Genomic DNA, 23687 nt, shown 5'->3' with positions numbered 1-23687 from the left:
ACAGTTAATGTGCTTATACTTCCTGCATAAAGGTATGTATGTAATTCATCCGAGAGTACATTCGCCTAGGAGATGGAGCGATTAAATTATTCCGTGTGCAGGTGCTTGGATGGATCATGGAGTATTGCATCGCAGGAGCGCGAGTTTCTGGCGGCTTAGGCGGGCTTTCATCCATCGGTGGACTGACCCTGGCTGATAGTGAAGACGCATTATATAAGTAAGCTCACGTGGCGATTTAAGAAACAATGCTGTTACAGTATTTAATTGCGGCACTTTATTTCTTTTCGTTTTTTTTGCTTTTGTAATTTTGGTTACCCAGGTTACTCTCGCAACTTGGACTCATCCTGGTACCCGTGAGTCCACGCCTGGTTACACAAATAAACTTGAAACCTGAATGTTGAGTTCAGTCGGACACAGGTGCACGTGCGTAACCAGCCACGCGGGTGCCTCTAGGGTTTGTTCACGGGTCCAACCACGAATCTCCTCGTGGCCCAGGTTCCCCGTGATCTCGGACTCAGAGTGGACACGAACCCAGATTACCAGGTTCCCAGGGTTCGATGTCCCCCATCCACGTAGGGACAGGCGTGGGGTGGGGGCCGTGTCATCCGCCCCTCCTGCACCCCGGGCGAGTGAGTCAGGCGCAGTCCGCGGTCTCCAAGGGTTGCGAGGGCTCTCACGTTACCGCCCGCAAAACCGGTTCTGAGAGATGCGCCGAAGCCCCCGTTTCTAACACAGAGAGGCCTCGCTTCATGCAGCGAGACAAACAAATTCGTGCTTCGTCGGTGGGCCCCGCAGTAATACCAATCACACGAGTCTAGATCTTAGGATGAGGGCATCGCCTCAGGTGTCATATTCAGCACATGGACTCACATCTGAAATGTATCACATGTACTCAGATCTGATATTTATCACATGAATTCAGATCTAATATTCAGCATATGTACTCAGATCTGACATTAATCACATGGACTTAGATCTAGATCTGACATTTATCACATGGACTCAGATCTGATATTTAGCACTTGGGTCCTTCGCGGGACCGTTGTTGCATCGCGAGACCGTGAAGGATGGCGGTGACTTGTGGAGTCCTTCATCCAGCAGTGGATTGATCATGGCTAGTGACACGTGCTGCCTGCCAGGTGACCCAACAGCTGATGGAGGCATTGGGTTGTGCGTGTTGCTGGGTTGCTGTTCGCGCGCATTCCAGTCGAGCCGAATCACCAATAAAAGCGCCGCGAGTGATGTTTGTTATCTGCGCAGTAAATAATGAATCAATTTTATCCCTTGTCACGGGATTTAAATCCGAACTTCTTCACTGGCTTAATCGTGCACTATGTACAGCGTTTAGTCCATATGTGAGCCTATGGGTGTCTGTGAGTGTAAGGGTTTCTATTACATAGCGTAGCATTGTTTGCATAACATAAACCCCGGTGAAAGGAATGAGGATTGAAACGCTCTCCCCCTGTCCAATCCCCCCCGCCCGCCCTTCCGGCCCGTGACCTCTGCGCGGCTGCACCGCCTGCACCCTCGATATCTGTGTTGGGAGAAACCAACAGGCGAGGCCCGGCCGGACCTGGTTGGTGAGGTTCAAGCCCTCGGGCTGTGTGGTGGCCACGCTGCCATGGAGATGCGCAGGGGCAGGGCTGTTGCGGTGTTGATGCACCCAAGACCCCAGCTGTCTGAAGTCTCTCTCTTGAGACGAGAGAGAGAGCGAAAGAGAAAGAGAGTTTGGAGTTCTGCCATTACTCGTACGGTACATTTCATTAAAGCGTGTTTAAAAAAAAAAAGTATTTTTAAATATGTTTTTTATGGCAGAGTCGTCTCCCGTGTGAAGTTGTTGTGTGATGAGTGACGGTTGAATTGACGCACGGGCTCCACCCAGGCGGGCGCGGGGTGGTGGTGGTTGTTGTTGTTGTTGGTGGTGATGATGTTGGGTATGCGGTAGAATTACCTGCTCACCCCCCCCCCCCACACACTCGCTATTACCACCTCCTCCTTATCCTCACCAATCGTTATCACCATCATTGATTGGCACGGGCTGTGATGCGAGGGATGTTGTGATGTCCCCTTTTCGTAGCCCGGTGCCTGGAGTCTCTGCCCCGTGGGTTCCTAGCGCATTTTAACCCCCCCTCTCTCCATCCCTCACCTCTCTCTTGCATCCACCAAACCCACCACCACTCCTTATCCTCCCCTCCCTCTCGAACTCGTCAATTCCGTCCCTCCGTCTTTTGCCTCCCTCCCTCCCAGAGCCGCGCACCGCGCCCTAGCCGCAGGGCGTCGCGGGTCGCGCCTTTTAGCGCCCCCAGAACTCCTCCCGCGCATCACTCGGCTCTCTCCTCCCTCCAGCGCAGGTTCCCCGTGCCCTCTCTTATATCTCCTCTCACCGAACGCTCAAGTTTGGTACGCGGTCGAGGCAGGCGAGGTGCCCCAGGAAGAGCTCTACACCCGGTGGTGGTGGTGTTCTGCGTGACGAGTCCCGCGGCGTTCCAGAGTCGCCGAGAGAGAAGAAGGTTCCCTTTGGAGGTGGGGGGAGAGTCACTCGAAGGGAGAGAGATCATGGCTGGAGACGCGGCGCGCCTGCGGAGGATGGTGATGTTAGCGGTGTTGGCGGCGATGGCGGTGATGGTGTCTTCTCACGAGGTGAGCCCTTGTGTGTGTGTGGGGAGCGGTGTTGTAGCGGTTAGCGCGCTGCGCTATGAACCTGGCTACCCGAGTTCGATTCCCGCTCACGGTCAACACCGGTGACGATTATATTAACCGGTCCTGGGCCTCCCCTAGCTCGACTCAGACTCAAATGAGTAGCTGGTGTGTAAACATCGCCACTGGGGAGACAAATGCGGTCGGGTGTGGTGCTGGCCACCCACCCCCTCGTGTGCCGTTCCGGCCTTCATAGGTGTTCGCTAACAGCACCTGCCCCTACAGTCTGTTAAGGCAATACGGGGGATCTTTGTCTTTGTGTGGTGGACTTATTTCGCACCGTACGTAGCCAAAACCATGCTGCTTGGAGGCGCACAAAAAGGAGGCAAAAGGGTCGACAGTATCATCATCATTCCCACCATCGTCGAATGAGTAACACGTCAACAGTGGTGGCCTTGTAAATATCGCTGGCTCTCGTCATGGGAATGTGGAATTTCCAGGGCCGCCTGTAGATACATCTCTGAAGACAGATCGTCTTTTTTTATGCCAGGTGCTGTTAGCAAGCACCTATTGAGAGTCCTTTGTTACGAATGTTTAGACAACTGCGCCACGGGTGCTCATTTAAGACTGAGTCGACCCTACAGATGGCCAACAACAAGTTGCGACACCGCTCGCACCGCGTGATGCGTCACAATGAAGGGAGCGGATGGCGCGTTGAAGATTACCGCCAGCTTAGATCCGTGTTCTTCACTCGCTTTCAGAGTGCGGGGAGGGGGGCACTTTCGCCGATAAGACATCACCAAACAATTGTTGGGTTTGACAGCAGCACGATGGTGTAGGCCAATCCGTTTCAAAGACAACGCAAATATTATATTCTCCGAGCACGTTTGTTTGCACGTTTTGCCACAAGCAGCGCGTGTGGTTAACGCAGACCTGGTGCCTTGCACAAAGCAGCGAATTTGTGGTGTTTGATCATCTTAACAGCTCCTGTTTTATTGCCAGGATGGGTAAAACCCCATATTCTTGTTGTTTCATTTTGTTTAATACTGCCAACAATGTCCCATAGATATATGATGATGATGACGACGACGATGGGGGGGGGGGGGGTGTCACGTGCTGTGTATTGTCTGGGGCAGCACTAGAGGCCATGAAGAACGCCGCCGTAGAGCGTCACGTTCCACGGGAGGCGAATTAATTGGTTCACTGTTGACACTGAGCTTATACTTTGTAACTTCAAATACTGCACTCGACTTAGCCACCGACCTGCTGCCGACCAGTTTATCTGCCCATATACTCGCCTACCTCTGCGGCTATGCCTACGCATTCATCTCCGAATCTGCCAACCAGCGTATCCACCTACTCCTCTGCCGATTTGTCTCCTTATTTACCTGCCTACCTGATTGCCTACCTGGCTAAATACCCATTAACTATTCACCTACCCGTTCGGATGCAAACGCTGTTCATAGCTTTGCGCAAGTTTCCACTGTTTTCATAGCACCGCAGTGGACGGTGATTTGTGTGATGATGTTGCATTGTATGTCGAACCAGAGCATGTCTTACATAAGAGGGGCAATCGCCTGGAACAGCCTGCCAGTTCTCCAGCATTGTTGATTCAAGCAAGCCTGACGCTGCATGTCGACGGCGGTTCACAGATTTGCTTGTTTTGACCGGATGCCTCTGAAACAATTCATCACCTGAAAGCGAAAGGTCCGTCGTTTTAAATATAGTTACAGAATAGCACCAATGGTATTGTATTTTATATATATACACACACACACGGGTATAGCACTGGGTGTTAGTGCTGCCGTGGGGCCGATGGGTTTCGTAAGAATTCCTTTTTTATTAAATATGGGGAGTTGAAGGTATCATAGACATTTTGTTCTTGTTCCATTTCGCTATGTTTGTAAGTGTTGAGCGCAAGACTCAAATCACCGTAGGGGGCTGTAGGCTTCGCCTGCCGTTGGAGTGAAACAATCAACCAATCCCTGCCCGACATTTTTGCTGGCTCCAAATTCGAAACATTTCGTCGCTGGATTTGTTTGACTGTAAAGCGTCGTCTGCACGACGGCTACGCCAAATATCAGGGTTCGATCCCTTTCTGGTTGGAGCTGCCTTGGTCGCAGAGTGGCGATCGTCGGCGTTCGATGATCACTGCGGCCTCTGTTTGTCTTCGCCGCCGTCTCATCTCGAACATGAGACGTGTTGTGTAAATGCGCTCTCACCCGCTTGAATATAGCCTACCTACCTACCTGCCTACCTACCTGCCTGTCTGCCTGTCTGCCTACCCCACCCTCCCACTCATCTGCCAACCTGCTAACCCACATATCTACGCATCGATTTGCCAACCTACCAAGCCACGGTATCTCCTTACGTACCAATCAATCTACTCATTAATCAACCAATCCCACTTACCTACCAACGTACCAACACACAAGCTACCAATCTAGATTCCTACTACCCAAGGTCGTAATTATAATATATATTGGGGGGGACACATTCCCCCCATTATTAAAATATGCTGAAAATGCCCCCCCCCCCAATATATTGCAATAAAATAGATTTATGTTTATATGATTGTGGTTATGGATGTACTTTATTAATCCCTCATCTCTGCCATTACATACAATGAAACAAGAAAAGGTTGAAAAGATACAACAGAGCAATGTAATACAATACACTATTAGACATTATTGTAAAAAATATCTAAAAAGTCCATTCTGTGTGTTAGTGAATTTTTTTTATATTTTAGGCAGGAAATTCGTTTTCAAATTTAGATATTTTTTTCTGGGGGGGGGGACCCCCACACCCCCTGGAAGATTTGGTCCCCCCCAATGTTGACTCCATGGCTACGGCCTTGCTACTACCTACCAAGTTACCTATCCACGTGTCTACTGATCTACCAACCTACTTACCCACTAATCTAGCGATGTGCCCCCATACCATCCAATCTACCTGCCTACCTACATGCCGACCTGCCTACCCACTGTCTCACCAACCTTCTGACCGACTTTACCTCCCTACCTTCCGAAGTTACATTGTCGGCGCACTTGCTGTGATGCTTTGTCAGTGTGTGTATAACTTAATTCCTGTTTATTAACTTCTAAAGGTAACCATGGGTGGGGACTTTGTGTAGACTCTGCAGTGCGTGCATGCATTCACGAGCTTAGCATCGAGAGCCCGTGCCAATTTCGACGACACACAATCACCGTGCGAAGACCAACTGTGATATCACTGCGAACAGCAAACTCACGGCACCTGCCTGCCACGAGATGTACCCACGTAATTGCCTACATATGCAGCTATACCTACCCATTTATCTACGAATCTGCCTGCCTATCCACCTACTCATCTACATTTTTGTCTCCCTATTTGCCTCCCTGCCTAAATACCTCCTTGCCTATCCACCTACCAGCTCAGATGTCAACACTCTTCGTAGCTTCCCGCATTTATTTCCACTGTTTCCATGGCTGCACGGTGCCAAATGCAATCTCCAACCCTAAGTCACTTGATCTGTCTGCTCATAAGGGCCATTGCGTGAATCCTCAGCATACAATATCATTTAGATAGATAAATCAACCTCCGTTCTGTATATCTGCACACAATATATATGTATGTATATTGAACTTCTTTCGCACCGTATGTAGCCAACCATGCTAATCGAAGGTGTGCAATATAAATATAGAAAGGATGTGTATTAAATTTCGATTTAAAGCTTTCGTGACTGCAGGGATTCATCTTCTTGATTCTTTCGGTAAAGTCACGTAGAAGGAAAATAATAAAATCATAAAAATAAAACATAATAAAATAATTCTTCAGGTGGAGAACAGGTCTGTTCTCCACCTGAAGACGGTTGCTTGCGTTATGGCCGAAACGTCGTGAGAATTATTTTATGTTTTATTTTTATTATTTTATTATTTTCCTTCTCCGTGACTTTACCGAAAGAACCAAGAAGAGGATGTGTATTAGTCTAGTGGCCTATTGGCCTTCTAAAGTGTTTACACCAACTGTGAACACGGTGCGTCCTTCTGGGGCTCAGCAGAACGCACGTCCTCTATATGACAGCGTCTGGTCGCTGCAAAATCAACCCTTGCACACCACCAGCTCACCACCAGCTCACCACCAGCTCACCACCAGCTCACTCAGAGACGTTGTTGTGTGTGTAGTGCCGTAGACGGGCCGCACTTACCGGCAGTGGTAGACGGGGCCCATCTGCAGGGGGAGGGGCTGCAGTGCCAGCCCAAGAGGGGAGGGGCTGCTGGGGGCTCAGGATCCCAGACAGCGAAGCCCCTCGGCGCTACCAACGGGGAGGGGGGGGCTACGGGGGATCTAGGATCCCACGCAACCCCACCCCTCGATGGGCAAGGGGCATAAAAGGGCACCTCCCCAGCCGATCGGGACCAGTTGAAGACCGAAGCCGAAGACCAGCTAGGTAGGGCCCTGAGACCCCTAGCCCCCGCTGTGCTTATTAGGGCCGGGACTCTGTGCGGCTCAGTGGTGAAACCCTGGGAACCTCTGGCCCGACGTCCTTGTAAGGGCCGGGTCCAGTGGGTCAGTGGTCGGAACTCGCACCCTGGCTAGGGCGAGTTAGAATAGCCTCCCCCTAGGCACCCATAGCCGAAGGACCCTGAGTGTCGTCCTGTGTCAGGGCACGTGAGCCCTGAGGCAGTACCTCCCCAGACAGCGGTGTAGGAGGACAGTAACCCTGAGTGTTCTGGGACTGTACTGCCGAGCGAGGTGGTTTAATAAAGAGTGTTGCCTCCAAGAACCGTCTTCGGCGTCTCCTGAATCCACAACACCACATGTGCACTCTACAGCAGGCTGAACGATGATAGTGGCGAGTGGTTTTATTGTAGCGGTAGGCCTGCCAGTTTCGTTTTAATGAAGTAATACATAATGTACAGGCCTCGGTCAATCCGCTGCTGGATAGAGGAATCCCTATCCCATGCCGGCCATGGGGGTGATAGATAATTTCGTGTGGTCAATAAGGAGCACATTTTGTAAATTCATTTCGAAAGTGATATTTACTTAGCCGTCCAATTGCTCCTGCCTGAGAGTTGGTAAATTGCAGACGCAACGCACCCACCCACTCACCGCCTCCAAGTTTACATTTGGGCAGTGCAAATTTGGATGGTCCATGGCTTGGTGTCCGTAGCCACAGGAAGAGAGAGAGACAGAGTCTTTTATTCACCACTTGTGCATTGGTTGTCGCGGTTTGTGCGGATCCGATTAAGCGCTTCCCATTGTTCCCGTGGAAGTGGTGTCACGGTGGTGGGCTGGCCGATGTGCCATTGTGTCGTGGAAGCAGGGCCAGTGTGTTGGTGGGCTCGCTGATCAGGTGCTTGCAAGCCACGAAAGTGGTCCGCACCGTCGCGATGTTGACATTCGCGTCGCGCAGAACTTGTGGCCGCGCGTCTCCACTGTGGCCAAGTTCGGGATCTCGGCTGTGGATGCGGGACGTTGTTGGGGCGTTGTTCAGATCGTCGCTCATCGGCAGATTGGAGTCGACTTCTTCTGATCGGTGCGGTTGACAGAGGAGTGTTGCAGCATCAAAGGCGAAAATCCACTGCTGCTGCTGCTGCGAAGTAATTGGTCGGCGCAGGAAGCCACGGCAATGGCGTAGATTTTACAGTTCCCGTGATCGTTCGCATCGAGGAGTCAGTGAGTCGGAAGTGGCAGGGTTTTTCAGCACGGGGGGGGGGTGAGTTCCCCGGGGCAATGGTCGATGTCCAAAGCATTTGGGTATCTGCCCCCCCCCCCCACCTAGCTCGTACCAGTTAATAATCATGGGGGTTGTTTGACCATACTTCACCACGCGAGGGCATGCGCGTTGGTAAAATGGTGGCCCAGGACCGGTTCGGATATCTCTGCACAACGATGAGAACTGTGGTCAGGAATTACAAACTCGGGTCACCGGGTTCACAGCGCGGCGCACTAACCACTGCACCACTGCTGCACCCCCAGATTTACTCAAATGACTGACAAAGTGAATTTTAAAAAAGTGAATACAAATCTGTGTCGACCGACTTCCAGGCCTTTCCGGGTCATTGTTCTGGGGTATGCCGATACAGCAATAGGCGTCATCAATAGGCGTCGGCCATTGTGTTCCTGTTTTCTTAGGAGATATTTTGAAGCTTTTAACATCAATCTCCTGCCCTGTGAAGTGTCTCTGGTTATAGTCTGAAAACCGGAACGATCACTTTGAGGGGTCTAAATTCCCTGAAGCAAGTCTTGACCTTGAAGGATGTGATTATGTATTGGCTCTATGTGTGTACATGTATTGCGTGTACCTGTGTATGTGTGTATGTAAACAGGTCTTGGGCCTCCCCTAGGTCGACTCAGCCTCAAATGAGTACCCGGTGGGATGTGTAAAGATCACCACTGGGGAGACAAAGGCGGCCGGGCGCGTGTCGTGCCGGCCCCCAAAGGTGCTCTCTTAACAGCACTTGCCCCAACAGTCAATTCAGGCTATACAGGAGATCTTTGTCTTCTACATTTGGTATGGCAAGTGGTAGCGCAATGGTTCGTGCACTGCGCTATGAACCCAGCCACCGAAGTTTGATTCCCAGCCACGGCTAAGAGTGGCGATTATATTAACCGGTCCTGGGCCTCCCCCAATTTCGACTCGGTCTTAACGAGTACCTGGAGCAGCGTGTAAACGTCAGCTCTGGTTCTGGCCACACGACCACCTCGTGCACAGTTTTGGCTTTAAGAGGCGCTCGCTCACAACACTGGCCCCAACAGCAAAACAAATCCCTACCCTATAGCCTTGACGAGGCTACATTGGGAATATTTGTATGCATAGTATGTGTGCGTGTGCGTGTACTGTACGTGGGGTTTTTTACGGAGAGTGCTGGCATTGAATCAAAATGCTTGCGTTTGATTCCTGGCACGTGACACAAGAACCTGACGTCGAATCAGCCATAGATGAATACCACTCGCAGTGTGTAATGAGCAGAATGGCAACATTGGGGAAAAAAAAGCAGCCGGACCCATCTTGTGCCATGCTGGCCTTAATAGGTGGTCACAAACAACCCCTTAATCCACATTGTTGGGTTAAGTGTGGTCTGTTGCACCGCACTTGAATCTCTGTTCCAATAATTGGCATCAATGATTGAGATTCATGAATTTGAATGAAAACAAAGAGAGTTGGCAGTGGGAAATGCAGGGTGGCCCGATTTGCCAATCACCCTGGAGCCAGTGGCTCAACAACAATAATCATAAAAAAAATACTCCCAATCATTTATTCAGGAAAGCGTCACTGAGACTCCAGAGTTTTTTTTTGTCAGGAGGGTCCTGCTCACATTGGGTTTGGCAGGGAATCCAGAGTAACCATTGGGGAATATCCAACAGGCATGGGAGAGGTGGGGGACATTCAGCACTGCCATCTCTTGGCCATGCCTCTCAGTACCCGTGCTTGCGGCACCCGATAAACCCGAGCGGCAGTCATCCATCCAAGTACTAACCAGGCTCAACAACTGCTCGGCTTGCGGATTGCGACGAGATCGCAGTGTTGTGGTCGTAGGCGTAAGAGGGTCTCTGATTGAATATCCTCTGTGACTCGCTAATTACGTCAGCTCAAGCTTAAAGAGAATACCCACTGGAAGTTGTTTTATGCAAGCAACCGATGCAGGTCAGTCAACCCAAAACATCTGCTTCTGTCCCGTGTGACCTTTACACCGAACCTTCACCAATCCCACGTAGCCCTCAACTGCATGCACCTAGCTTTTCTTAATCGTGGGCCCCTCGTGCAGGGAATTCAATTGGAAGCCGCTCGCTGCCAGTCCGATTTCCCCCTCTTCCTTCGTAGCCCGATTCCTTGGGCCCCCTCCGGCCCGTGCGGCCTGGTGCAGTGGCACCGCCTGCACCACTCGATGGCCACGCCACGGGGCTGGCCCCTTGTGCGCACCGCGGATGAAACGCGGGCGTTGTGGTAAACCGTGCAGCCAGCCGGCAGGTTCGACTGCGGAGGTAAGCCTGCACCTGCCGGGGTGTTGAATAATTTAATGCTGAGCTGACCTAGATGAGTACAATTTATTTACCAAGTGTTGTTTGTTCGCTGTATAGAATACCTTTCCCAACGAGCATCATTTATCATCATCATGATTCACAGCCATGAACTATCCACGGCTGGATGTCTCCATAGAATGATTCCCATAGACTTGTCACAAAGTGGTGCATAGTTTATCGAGCTAATGCAGGTGATGGTGTCAGTCGACCGCTCCCCCGCCCCATCTCTAAATTAATTCAGACCAAGCTAATTAAATGTATTTAATGAAGCACCTGCCAGTAAATTTAAAGTGTTTTTTTATATGTCAGTGGTGATACCTGAACTCGCCCTTCACCAACCTCACTGACCAGCACGGTGAAGTATGGTCAAACAACCCGAGACGGAATGGAGATGTCTTCAGAAGAGGCTTAAAATGTATATTAATAATAAACACATTCCTGCGGAGGGAGCTGGTAGGAACGTTGGGTTGCTCGGTCAATGGCCAGGGTCAACGGTGGTGTGGTGTATTCCGCAAATATGCCCGACTGTGAGGGCGGGCACAAGCCGGCGTGAGTAGGTTAAACGTTGAGTTTTATAAGGGCACCACGGGGTGACCAGCCTCACCCCACCCAGCCCCACTCCTCCCACCCCCCACCCAGCCCCACCCTCCCCACCCAGCCACTCCCCACCCTCCCCACCCAGCCCATCCCCACCCTCCCCTCCCAACCCAGCCCCTCCCTCCCCACCCAGCCCCTCCCTGCACGACGAACGGACACAATAATCCCCTGTGGGCTGGTGGAACCAGTGGGTTCCTACCAGTATAAAACGTTATTTATGCAGGAAAGCCACACCGAGTCCATAAACCCATTTGCAGGAGGGTCCTGCTACGTTTTTGGTTTTCTATTTGTACGATGTTCTCAGCTAAATAATGATGAGCGTGTTTATTATTGACGTGGGGCGGAAACCGAAGAGTGCACGGAGAAACTCCACGTGCAGAAGAGGGGGGGGGGTCACACTCTGTTCCTGTACAGATGGGAACAGATGTAGATTCGTCCTCCCTTTACTGTACCACCCTCTCCTGGCGAGCCGCGGTGGGTATGGCACGTCCTCAACGCCCACGAGAAGGGAGTTTCGCGGCATTCGTGTGAATCACCAACCCTGAAAAGCATCGATTTAAAAACAACAATAACAATCGAGCAATCCAATGTACCTTACGGGTTTCGTTCTTTTTACTTAGTTCACAGTGGCTTGCGCATCCACAGCCTTCGTCTCAGAGCTTTGGCTGTATACGCCGTGGGGCACCGATTTTTAATGAAAACTTAAACTGGTTTGTTTTCACCACTCGGGGGTAATCAAACACGTCACAGGTTGTGCCTATCCTTCTTGCCCAATGTTTGCTCATCCTTGTACGAGTGGCCAAGACAAACATTCCCCGTATAGCCGTAACAGACTCTTGGGGCAAGTCCAGTTAGCAAGCACCTATGAAGGTTAGCATGGCACGCAAAGGGGTGGGTGGCCAGCACCACGCCCGGCCGCCTTTGTCTCCCCAAGTACTCATTTCATGCTAACATAGGGAGGCCCAGGACCATTCTAGATTTGAAGCTTCCGTGACTGCAAGAATTCATACTCTTAGATTTTTTCGGTAAAGTCACGGTGGTAAAAATCATAATAATAAAAATAATAGATATCAAATATTATATTTTTTATTTCTATTATAATAAAAATAATATATAAAAAAATTATATTAATAAAATATATTATTTTATTTCTATTCTTTTTTAATAGAAAAAACAATATGAATAAAATATTATATGATTTTATTTCTATTATTTTTTCTATTATTTTAATTATAATTTTTTTACCTAGGCCAAGGACCAGTTCAGATAATCGTCACTGGTGTTCGTGGCCATGACTACTGGATATCTGTGAAAAATAGCTTTATAGCTCATCGGATTCCTCCAGTAGAAATGCATATTCCGATGATTCTGACCGGGAATCGAACTCCGATCACCAGGTTTGTAGCGCATCACCATGACAACTATTCTAACGCCCCCCCCCACCCCAAAACATGCGCGCACACACACACACTGTCAAACACCGCAGTGCAGCCAGACTTTCACTTGGAAGTGCTGCTAGCGAGCCTGAATGGCGCATGAGGACGTGGGTGTGGTTGACAGCACGCCCGGCAGCTTTTGTCTTCCCACCCCCCCCCCGTGTCAACCCAATGGGAGGTCTCGGACAGGGCCACAGATATCACTCGCCACTGAACTGTGGCACAGGGACACACGTCAGCATGAGGCTTGTGACAGGGTGCGCATCACCGATAGCCAAACTTGACTTAAAGCTTTGGTGACTGCAGGAATCCATATCCTTGGGTCTTTAGGTAAAGTCGCGTCGATAGGTTAAAAGAAAATAACAAAAAAATAACAAAAAACTACGACGTTTCGATCGCAACACAAGCAGTCATCTTCAGGAAGAAAAAAAAAGACGACCGCTTGTGTTGCGATCGAAACATTGTAGTTTTTTGTTTGTTATTTTTTGTTATTTTCTTTGAACCTATCTACGTGACTTTACCGAAAGACCCAAGAATATAAATAGCCAAACTCACCAGCAATGTGTCCCGATTTCATCGGATCTCGGAAGCTAAGCAGAATCCATTGTTGTTCTGTATTATGCTGTAACGCCTGTGCACCCCCACTTTCAGCAAACCCACACTGATCAGCACACGGCAACCAACCATGCGTGGGAGAGCTTCCATCCAGCGGTAGATTGACGGAGGGCTGCACATTGTTGAATGCATTTTTTTTTAAATAGATGGTCACAAATTTGTATATATGTCACTACCTGTGTACCCAGTAAGCGTGTAACATTGGGCAAACATTGGGTGAACGTTGGGAAAACATTGGGTGAACGTTGGGCCAACGTTGGTGCAATGGTTCCAACCACATGCCAACGTTGCGCGATAAACTGTCGGCTTGCGCGTCGCGATGTCATTGCCGAACAACACGCAGCCTGACACCGCGGCGGTGAGAGAGGTTTTACATTTTGTTGTTTGTGTTTTAATGTGGCGGTGTACTTGACCGTGCGTCTGCCCCCCGCCCGCCCCCACCCTGCTCCCTGCATTCCCCGTGGCAGCTACTCGCACACCTGGGCCAGGCCCGGGCCCGCAGGGAGTGGAACGCGCCGCCCATCGCCGTGACCGAGGGGCCCACGGGCCCCTACCCCAAATACCTCACCTCGGTACGCAAACACACAACAAATACCTCACCTCGATACGCACACACACACACACACGCCATATATATTTCGCCTTCATACACACGCACACACACCAAATACCTCACCTCGATACACACGCACACACACGCCATATATATCTCACCTTGATACACACACACACACACACGCCATATATATCTCACCTCGGTACGCACACACACACCATAAACCATACACTGTGGAACGCCTGGCCGTACCAGAGCGCACACCACCGCACACAAACACTGTACACGCCATACACACACCTCGTGACACCGCAACAACACCACGCAAGCACCGTCACCTCTGCACGGATCACAAACAGTGTTCCTCACCACCTCAAACACCACACCACGACTTGCACCTCGCTCTACAGTGACCATCAGTGTCTCCCCTGCCACCAGTAGTGGATGAAAGCGGGGGGGGGGGGGAAATGCCCCCTTCCCTCCCCTCCCCTCTTTCGAAGTTTCTAGATGTGCCTCTGGTAGCCGCCCTGTGGATCTTCCACTGAATTTAGTGGGAGGGGGGGGAGAGAGGCTCATGTTGGCCGTTGGAACAACGTTGGACGAACGTTGGAACAACATTGGATGAACGTTGAATGAACGTCGTAACAACATTCGACGAACATTTCCAACCACGTCAGGTGCCAACGTTGGCCCAACATTGTGTACTTACTGGCTAGGCACTGCTCTTAATAATAGGGGGCACGGGCCCCTCTATGCCTTCGCTCATATAATCTCTTCTGCACCCCCCCCCCCCCCCAACTTCTGCACCGCCAGGTGATCACGGACAACGAGAAGCTGATGAAGGTGACGTACCGCATCTCGGGCGAGGGCACCGACCTCGAGCCGCGCGACTGCTTCTCCATCGACGAGGTCTCGGGGAAGATCTTCCAGAACAAGGAGCTGGACCGCGAGGAGCGGTGGTCCTATAAGGTGCGGGCTTCTAGCGCCATGGACGGCCGTGTCCGCACAGGTGTCACCCATAGGTTGCCCCACAGGTGTGCGCATAGGTGCCGCCGTGAGCTCCTGTTGGCATTGTCAGATAGAGCAGGAGTAGCGGTATCGGTTGCGGCAACATAAGTGTTCATCTTCTTGGTTCTTTCGGTAAAGTCACGTAGAAGGGAAATAATAAAATAATGAAAATAAAACATTATATTTTATTTTATTATATTAATATTTCATTTAATTATTATATTATTTTATTACATTACTTTATTATATGATTATATTTTTCTATTATGTTTTATTTTTATTATTTTATTATTTCCCTTCTACGTGACTTTACCGAAAGAACCAAGAAGATGAATCCCTGCAGTCACGAAAGCTTTAAATCGAAACATAAGTGTTATTTATGAAATCAGTCATCATAAGCAGCATCACCACCAGCAGCAGTAGTTGCAACCACCATCGCGATCGGCAGTGCGCGCGTTGCGATGATGACGATGTCCTTGTCTTCGCCGCCCCACGCCCGCCCTGTGCCGCGCACAGCTCAACGTGCAGGCGTACGACGACAAAGGGCAGGCGCTGGAGCAGCCCCTCGAGTTCGACATCGTGGTGAAGGACATCAACGATAACGCGCCCGAGTTCTCGTCGTCCAACATCAAGGGGTCGGTGCAGGAGGGCGTGCCCGTCGGCGCCTTCGTCATGCAGATGTCCGCCACCGACAGGGACCAGGCCGGCACGGACGCGAGCGCCATCGCCTACCGCATCGTGTCTCAGAGCCCCGCCAACGCCTTCACCGTGGACCGCAAGACCGGAGTGGTGCGCACCACCAGCTTGCTGGACCGCGAGGTGAGGGGGGGGGGGGGCCGCTGCACGAGCGGTCAAACGCCACCGGACGGCGTCGAAGTGGCTGCCTTGCCAGAGAATGGCTGGTGCAGCAAGCGGAGGCGAGATGTTAACTGCCACGCCTGGTATACAGGAGGTCGTGGGTTCGATCCCGAACCCTGGTGCCTGCTGTATATTTGGAGTTTGCGTGTCTCTCTCCCTGTGGTCGCGTTGATTTTTCTCAGGATACTCCGGTTTTTCCCTCCACATTTAGAAACACACAGTTAAGAGTTTTTAGTTGCTCTACATTTACACGTGATAAGCCACTTCGTTGAGCTATCATTAGTGACCAGTTCGCTCAGTGGGCCTTACCTGGTAAAATGAAAAAAAAGTTTAGTTTTTAGTTTAGTTGTTATTATCACCATCATCATTGCACTTGTTTACCCAGGAAAGCCTCACTGAGTCTCAAGCCTTCGTGTTAGTTTCGAGGGGGAGCGATGCTGCCACGCGTAATCCCAACCGAGAAATTTGTGGAAACATTTTCATATTTCGACCACGGCCCGGGAAACACAATGACCTACGCTGGCAAATGACATCGCGCGATCTTTAACGTCCACCGTGAAGCAGATGGCGCGTATTTTTATGACGAATGCCTCCGCAGTAATCGCCTGGAATAAAGAGGGCTGCTGACTAATTTGCAAATACATTTTCAGCATTGGGATGTTAGGCCCAATACCAGTTGTGTTGTATGTTTTTGTTTATTATTTTTAGATTATGTTCAGTCTGTATGCGGATTGCACGTGTGGGTCTTCTCCGGGTACTCTGGTTTTCCTCCCAAATTACCAGAGGTGTGGACTCGAGTCATGTGACTTGGACTCGAGTCAGACTCGAGTCATGAATTTGATGACTTGCGACTCGACTTGGACTTGCATAACAATGACTTTGTCCCACCTCTGAGATGTGGACTCGAGTCATGTGACTTGGACTCGAGTCAGACTCGAGTCATGAATTTGATGACTTGCGACTCGACTTGGACTTGCATAACAATGACTTTGTCCCACCTCTGCAAATTACACTCTTTAGAGTTGGCCAAATATCCCTATATAGGGCCATAGAGCTTAGGAACGTTTTGTGTCTGGTACTGGCTGTCTTCTCCACTTGTCTGTGGTTTCCCGCACCTCTGAAATCATTTTGTCTCTCAATTGAATGGACACTGCGTGCATTGCACATTCTAAATTACAGACGAACAAGTTAGGCTCCGGAGGTCTGTTCGTAAGTCGATTTGTTCGTAAGTCCAACTTTACTCCTGCGTCTCCTTATCCGGAGACTATGGCCACTGGTGACCGCCGGGGGATGCGTTTCTCGGCAGACGCTGGACTCGTACAGCCTGGTGATGGAGGCGTCCGACAAAAACGGCGACGGCTCGGGGTTGTCCAGCACGACGGCCGTCTCGATCAGCGTGGGGGACATCAACGACAACCCGCCCGTGTTCTCCGAGAACATGGTAAGGGGCGGCGGCAGCAGCGCCGCCTGACGGGATGCCCAGCGAAAGCCGACGAGCTGAACGTGGGCGCTGCGGTGGCAAGGAGATGTTAACTCCCTCGCCTGGTATGCAGGAGGTCGTGGGTTCAATCCAGACCCTGGCGCCTGCTGCTGCTGTATATTTGGAGTTTGCAAGTTTCTCTCCCCATGGTCGCATGGATTTTTCTCATAGTCCTCCAGTTTTTCCCTCCACATTTATAAAAATGCATTTCGAGTATTTGGCTGCTATCAATTTCCACACGATGAGCCACTTTGTTGAGCTATAATTTGTGGCCAGGTCTCTATAGCTCAGTGGGCCTCGCCTGGTAGAGTAAAACAATTATTTTATTTAGTTTTAGTCCAGTGTGGTGGTTGAACAGTGCGGATGAGATAAGCCAGTCAAGTCAGTCTGGTACACCACAGGTAGAGGGATGGCCGAGTGACATTCATGGGAAAAAGAGTGATAAGGAGGCAAATGAGCAACTGGGGTGGATTGGCGAGCGCTGGAATCATCCATCAATCGACCCGAAGTGGTAATACAACTGTGGCAACAAAGCATTTATTTATTCAGTGAAAATTAAGGATATGAACGTTCGAATTCTTCAGTTCGTGTAGATCGCACAACAAGTTTCTAGGATGAGAGTGCCCTTCATAGGAGGAATGGTAACCCTGATGGTAAGCTACTGTCGGGCGTCTCACCACATCGCTCTCTCTGTGCATGCGCCGCAGTTCACCGGCAAGGTGGAGGAGAACAAGAAGGATGTGGTGATCGGCCGCGTGAAGGTGACGGATGCCGACCTGGTGAACACGCCGGCGTGGCGCGCGCGCTACTTCATCGTCAGCGGCAACGAGGGCGGCAACTTCGTCATCGAGACAGACCCCGTCACCAACGAGGGCGTCGTCAAGCTCATCAAGGTACCGCCACACGACGGTGTCACACGGGGTCCTCGCTGCTCGCTCGCCTGCACGGCCCACGTCCTCCACGGCCCCGCATCTCCACATCCCCGCATCTCCACGCCCCTGTGTCCCCGTGACCCCACGTTCACCTGTCCCCGTATTTCCGTGCCACCATGTCCCCGTGCCACCGTGACCCCCATGCTCCCGTGCCCTCTGTGTCCCCATCCGTAACCCCCCATATCCCCCGTGGCCCTGTCATTCCCCCCACGTGTCCATGTGTTCTCCCGTGACCGACCCTGCGCGTCCCTCCCTCCCCCTCGCCGATCCCCCCCCCCCGCAGCCCTTGGACTACGAGATGACGTCATCGCAGTCGCTGTCGATCCGCGTGGAGAACGAGGTTTCGCTCGTTAGCGGCAGCAGCTCCTCCAGCTCCATGAGCATCTCGGGCGGTGGTGGCGGCGGCGGTGGCGGTGGTGGTGGCGGTGGTGGCGGTGGCGGTGGTGGCGGTAGCAGCAGCAGCCACAACTCCATGTCCATGTTCTTGGTGGACGTGCTGGACGTGGACGAGCGGCCCGTGTTCGCGCCCAACATGATCCGCGTAGACCGGCTCGAGGGCCAGGCCACGGGGCAGAGCCTCGCAAAGTTCAAGGCGTCGGCACCGACCTTCGTGCCCGGAGGCGCCTCCCACATCATGCGGTGAGCCACAAACCGATCCCACTCGGTAGACAGCAGGGGATGGAGGGTGAGGAGAGGTGGAGAGTGGATAGATAGAGAGAGGGAGGGAGGAGAGAGAGGGAGGGAGAGATAGATATATATAGAGATAGAATGGAGTTGGAGAGAAGAAATTGGAGAAAATGTTTGAGAAAGATAAGAGTTCGGGGATGGAGAGATGGAGGCACAACGAGTGTGTGCGCAGAGAGGGTTGGGATACTTTACAAGGAGATACACAGATAGACCGACAGAGAGATAAGACACATTCATAGAGAGAGAAACACGCATAGATAGAAATACAGAGAGGTAGATCTGTGTTTGGCGAGGTAGGGTTAAAGATATACAGATAGACAGAGATAGTTCTAGATTTGAAGCTTTCGTGACTGCAAGGTAAAAAAATTAACCCGAAAAAACAAAGTTTTTCACTATAAATCCTTTATATGCGTGGCGGCTAGAGTCCTCTCGTCCTCTGGCTTGAGATGGCTGCCACCTATAGGTCAGATGATTGCCTGCCACCATTAAGCAATTGGTAATTAAATATCATTATTTTTTATTTTGCAAAAAAAATTTTCACGAAAATTAATTGTCACGCACAACGAGTATGTGTGGAAAATGTCAGCTCGATTGGATCACGGGAAGTGGGTTAAAAAACGACCGAAAGATTTGCACGGTCGTAAGCGCGCAAGCAAGCAAGCAAGTGAACTTAATATAAAGGATTTAAAAATAAGACAGAAGCTTGTGTTGCCTCCGAAACGTCGTGATTTGTTATTTAATTTGTATTATTTCTTCTATTATTTTTATTATTTATTTTTTACCTACGTGACTTTACCGAAAAAACCTAAGAGTAAGACAGATATAGATCTGTCTATGGATAAACATAGATCAATCAATGTTATGGAGAGATACAGACCGACAGATATAAAATAGAGGTATGGATGGACGGACGTCGGGCGGCACAATGAGGTGGATGCATCGATTGGCTATTGTATGAGATTGTACGCTCGCGAACCGGGGCTGCGTGTTCACCCATCTGTGCCGCCGTCTGTGGGCGTGGCCCCGCAGGTACGGCAAGCTGAACGACCCGGCTAATTGGCTGGAGATCGACCCGTTGACGGGAGACATCCGCACGCGGGCGCCGCTCGACCGCGAATCGCCCTACGTGGTGAACAACACCTACACGGCGACCTTCTCCGTCGTGGACGAGAGTAAGGGACCGGCGGGACGCTCGCGACCTCACCGCGTTGCTGGGGTGATGGTGTCGATGGTTCCCGTGAGAACGGAGATTTTGGGTCGCGTTGCCGTGGGAAGGTCGATGTCACCCGGGCGATGTTAGCTGGGTTACCGTGAGAACGGCGGTGTTGTTTGGGTTGCCGTGGGAATGGTGATATAATTCAGGTTACCGGCGTAGGAATGGCAATGTCACCTGGGTGATGTTAACTGGGTTACCGTGAGAACAGTAGATGTTGTTTGGGTTACCATGGGAACGGTGATGAATCCCGAACGACATTACTCCGATAGATAACAGTTTCACCTCGGTGATGGTACCCAGGTTGTCATGGAAATTGTAGTTATCACCTTGACACAGTTACGTCGGTTCCCATTGAAACATTGACGTTATCTGGGTCACCGTGGAAACCCGGACGATGTTATCTCAGTGGAAATGGTGATATTACCAAAATGATGTGACCTGGATTCGATGAGGACAGTGACGACGATGACGATGATGATCATTGTTTAAATGGTCAAGAGACAAACACTGACGTTGCTGCTTATGAAGGTCCAATTTCCACGACGATCCGAATTCGACGTTTGCTGCTCCGATTTCGATTTGCTTCGTTTGCCGCACTTTATTTTGTTCGTTTTGCCTTCACCATTTCGGTCACCCGGGTCAATCCCTCACACCAATGAGCCTCTACGCCGGCCCCTGACCTCTTGAGCTCTCGGGCGATCAAACGAGAGGGCCGACACGGCCGCCGCCGCCGGTGCTGACATCTTCCTCCTCCTGCGCCCGCCGTTGCCCCCAGCGTCTCCGTCGGGCACGAGCACGGGGACGATGGTCGTCAAACTCGACGACAACAACGACAACGCGCCGGACGTGGTGACGCGCAACGTGAGCGTGTGCGAGACGGGGCCCGACTACGTGACGGTGACGGCCAGCGACCCCGACACGGACATCAACGGCAAGCCCTTCACCTTCGAGCTGCCCGCCGACTCCGCGTGGACCGTCTCCGAGACCGACGGTTAGCGGCGACGTGATGGGCGAGGCGGTGGTGGTGGTGGTAGCGGCGGCGGCGGTGGTGGCGGTGGTGGTGGTGGAGGCGGCGGTGATGGTGGTGGTGGGGAGGAGGAGAGAGAAGGGGGGGGGACATGCGGGAGAAACATTGGCAGACACTGGCAGATGCAGGAGGAGGTAGAGCGAGGCATGGAGAGACAAGGGAGACACAGGGACATGGGGAGATGCATGGGGAGATGCGTGCATGGGGAACCGTGGCGCAATGGTTCACATACTGTGCTACAAACCAAGCGACCCGAGTTCGATTCCCGCTCACGGCCAACCCGAGTGGCGATTGTCTGAAGCAGTCCTGGGCCTCCCCTAGGTCGACTCGGCCTCAAATGAGTCCCTGGTGCGGTGTGTAAACATCGCCATTGGGGAGACAAAGGCGGCCGAGCGTGGTGCTGGCCACCCACCCCCTCGTGTGCAGTGCCGGCCTTCATAGGTTCTCTCTATGTATGCATGTTGAACTTATTTTGCACTGTACGTAGCCATCCGTGCTAGTCGGAAGTGCGGGGGAAGGACAACAGACTAAACACAAAAGCATTTCTAAACAAATGAGCTTTAAATCTAGATTTAAAAGTGCATCACTCCAGTGGCTTCCTAATATCGCTAACAGCACTTGTCCTAATGGTCTGCCAAGGCTATACGGGGGATCTCTGTATTTGTTTTGTGTGTGTGTGCTCGCTAACACCACTTGCCTCCGCAGTCTATCAATCGGCTAGACCGGCCGGGGGAATCTTCGTCTTTGTGCGTGTGAGGCCAACCTCGGGCACGCGTCTCGTGACCGCCATCTCCCCCCTCGCGCAGGCACCTCCGCCGTCCTCAAGTACCGCTCCCAGCGCATCCCCCGTGGCGTGCACGCCGTGCCGCTCATGGTGCGCGACCGGCTGGGCCTGGGCGAGGTGCGCAACGTCACCGTGTCGTCGTGCCCCTGCGAGGCGGGGTCCTCCAAGCCCTCCTGCGAGGCCGTCGGGATCACGGGGTCGCGCGGGGGGGGGCTCTCCGACGGGGCCCTGGCAGGGATCCTCGCGGGGATTCTGGGCTTCCTCATGCTCGGTACGTGGGGGGCGGACCCCCCCCCCCCCCTCCACCGACCCCCCCCCTCCCACTAATGGGGTCCATAATGTGGGCATGGCACTCGCGGCGAAGGGAAGTGGAGCCCCGTGGTAATGATGTTTACACCGCTTGTACCGCATACCGATTATCAGCAGAGGAAGACAACCTGATGATGTGGGCAGTGAGGAGTAGGGAATTGGAACTGTTTGGACACATATGTAGGATGGACAACAACAGGATATTAAAAGTGTGTTGTTGTTCGGAAAAATGTAAGGAACTGGAAAGAGAGGAAGACCTAACAGAGAATGGTGCCAGAAAGACGTGCCCACTACTTGAGCCATATTGGCACAAGACAGAGGAAAGCGAAAACAAATGATGAAACGTGCAGTGGACACCTACAGGCTATCTGCCCATGGATCTTGATGATGATGACCGAATATCAAAGTGAATCGCACCGCGTCATTTTAAACGTTTACATTTCTACAAGAACACCATTGGAACCTCCTTTGCCAGTAGCAAAATATGATAATTGTTGTTTTACCCTTTTATCTGGCAACAAAACTGACACCTTTTTTTACAAGGAGTCATGTTTGCATTGACCACAATACCTGCGGTCGGGATGCAAAAAAAACACAACTCTGATAATGTTTTGTTGCCAGATAAAAGGGTAAAAACAATTATCATATTTTGCTACTGGCAAAGGAGGTTCCAATGGTGTAAATGCTTACCCCGAGCTCTCATACTCTGATGGTGCATTGTCTTTGAGTTGTGCGCCTTTTGGCGTCATCGGGTCCATGTGAGACTAGGCTCTAAGAAAAGCTGTCTCGGGTGTTGACCAAACAATTTCAAGGACAGTGCATATCATGATCAGAGTTGTGTTTTTTGTTTGCATTATGACTGCAGGTAATGTGGTCTATGCAAACATGACTCCTTGTAAAAAAGGTGTCAGTTTTGTTGCCAGATAAAAGGGTAAAAAAACAATTATCATTTTCTGCAAGAAGTTTATGAAATCGTTGCTTTGAAACTCGGCGTGCGGTAGAAGGGTTCTGAAGTCGACTGCCGTGTCGCACCGAGCTGTAGGCCTGGCTGAGAGAGAATCCACAATCTCTCACTTATCCTTGGCTTGTCGAGAACAAGAAAAACAAGCAGCATTGCCATAATCCGTGACATGAATTTGCCCAAATGTGTGAGTGTATTCGTGTCGGTGTTTGCATTTCTCCGTGTGTCTCTGCCTCGGTATTTGTCTGTGAGTGTATTCATATCTGTGTGTCTGTGTCTCCGAATGTTTCCGTGTCTGTGTGTCTCCAAGTGTGTTTGTGTGTGTATTTCCGTATCTCCGTGTGTCAAGATGTCTGTGAGTATTCGTGTCTCTCTCCATGTCTGTTTGTCCAATTACATCATCACCCTTGTGAGCTGCACTCTTAACACCTGCATACAATGGTAGGCTCCTCTGATTACCTTTCTTGTTAACATTACTTCTTGTCACCAACCGCCACTGTCTTTCACACACGGTCTCACTGGGCATGGCTCCCAGAAAACGATGCGATTAGTCGGGTTGGTCGTTGAGATGGGAAAG

The 23687-nt window shown here is 51.1% G+C and overlaps 1 protein-coding gene across 1 annotated transcript in view; it reads left to right on the top strand.

Moving 5' to 3' along the window:
- Positions 1-2275: 2275 nt before the first annotated feature.
- Positions 2276-23687, top strand: part of LOC144942066 (cadherin-13-like) — a 33893-nt gene continuing 12481 nt past the window's right edge. The window contains exons 1-10 of the mRNA XM_078868725.1: positions 2276-2640; positions 13760-13864; positions 14662-14817; positions 15373-15675; positions 17021-17155; positions 17902-18087; positions 18410-18765; positions 19843-19985; positions 20805-21020; positions 21863-22111. Of these exons, the coding sequence (XP_078724851.1) occupies positions 2557-2640; positions 13760-13864; positions 14662-14817; positions 15373-15675; positions 17021-17155; positions 17902-18087; positions 18410-18765; positions 19843-19985; positions 20805-21020; positions 21863-22111 (1933 nt within the window). The 5' untranslated portion in view covers positions 2276-2556. The remainder of the gene's footprint in view (positions 2641-13759; positions 13865-14661; positions 14818-15372; positions 15676-17020; positions 17156-17901; positions 18088-18409; positions 18766-19842; positions 19986-20804; positions 21021-21862; positions 22112-23687) is intronic.

This window comes from Lampetra fluviatilis, chromosome 26, assembly GCF_964198595.1.
Source record: "Lampetra fluviatilis chromosome 26, kcLamFluv1.1, whole genome shotgun sequence".
Lineage (NCBI taxonomy): Eukaryota > Metazoa > Chordata > Hyperoartia > Petromyzontiformes > Petromyzontidae > Lampetra > Lampetra fluviatilis.
Note: the sequence above shows the minus strand (reverse complement) of the source record. Positions and strands in the feature narration are given on the sequence as shown.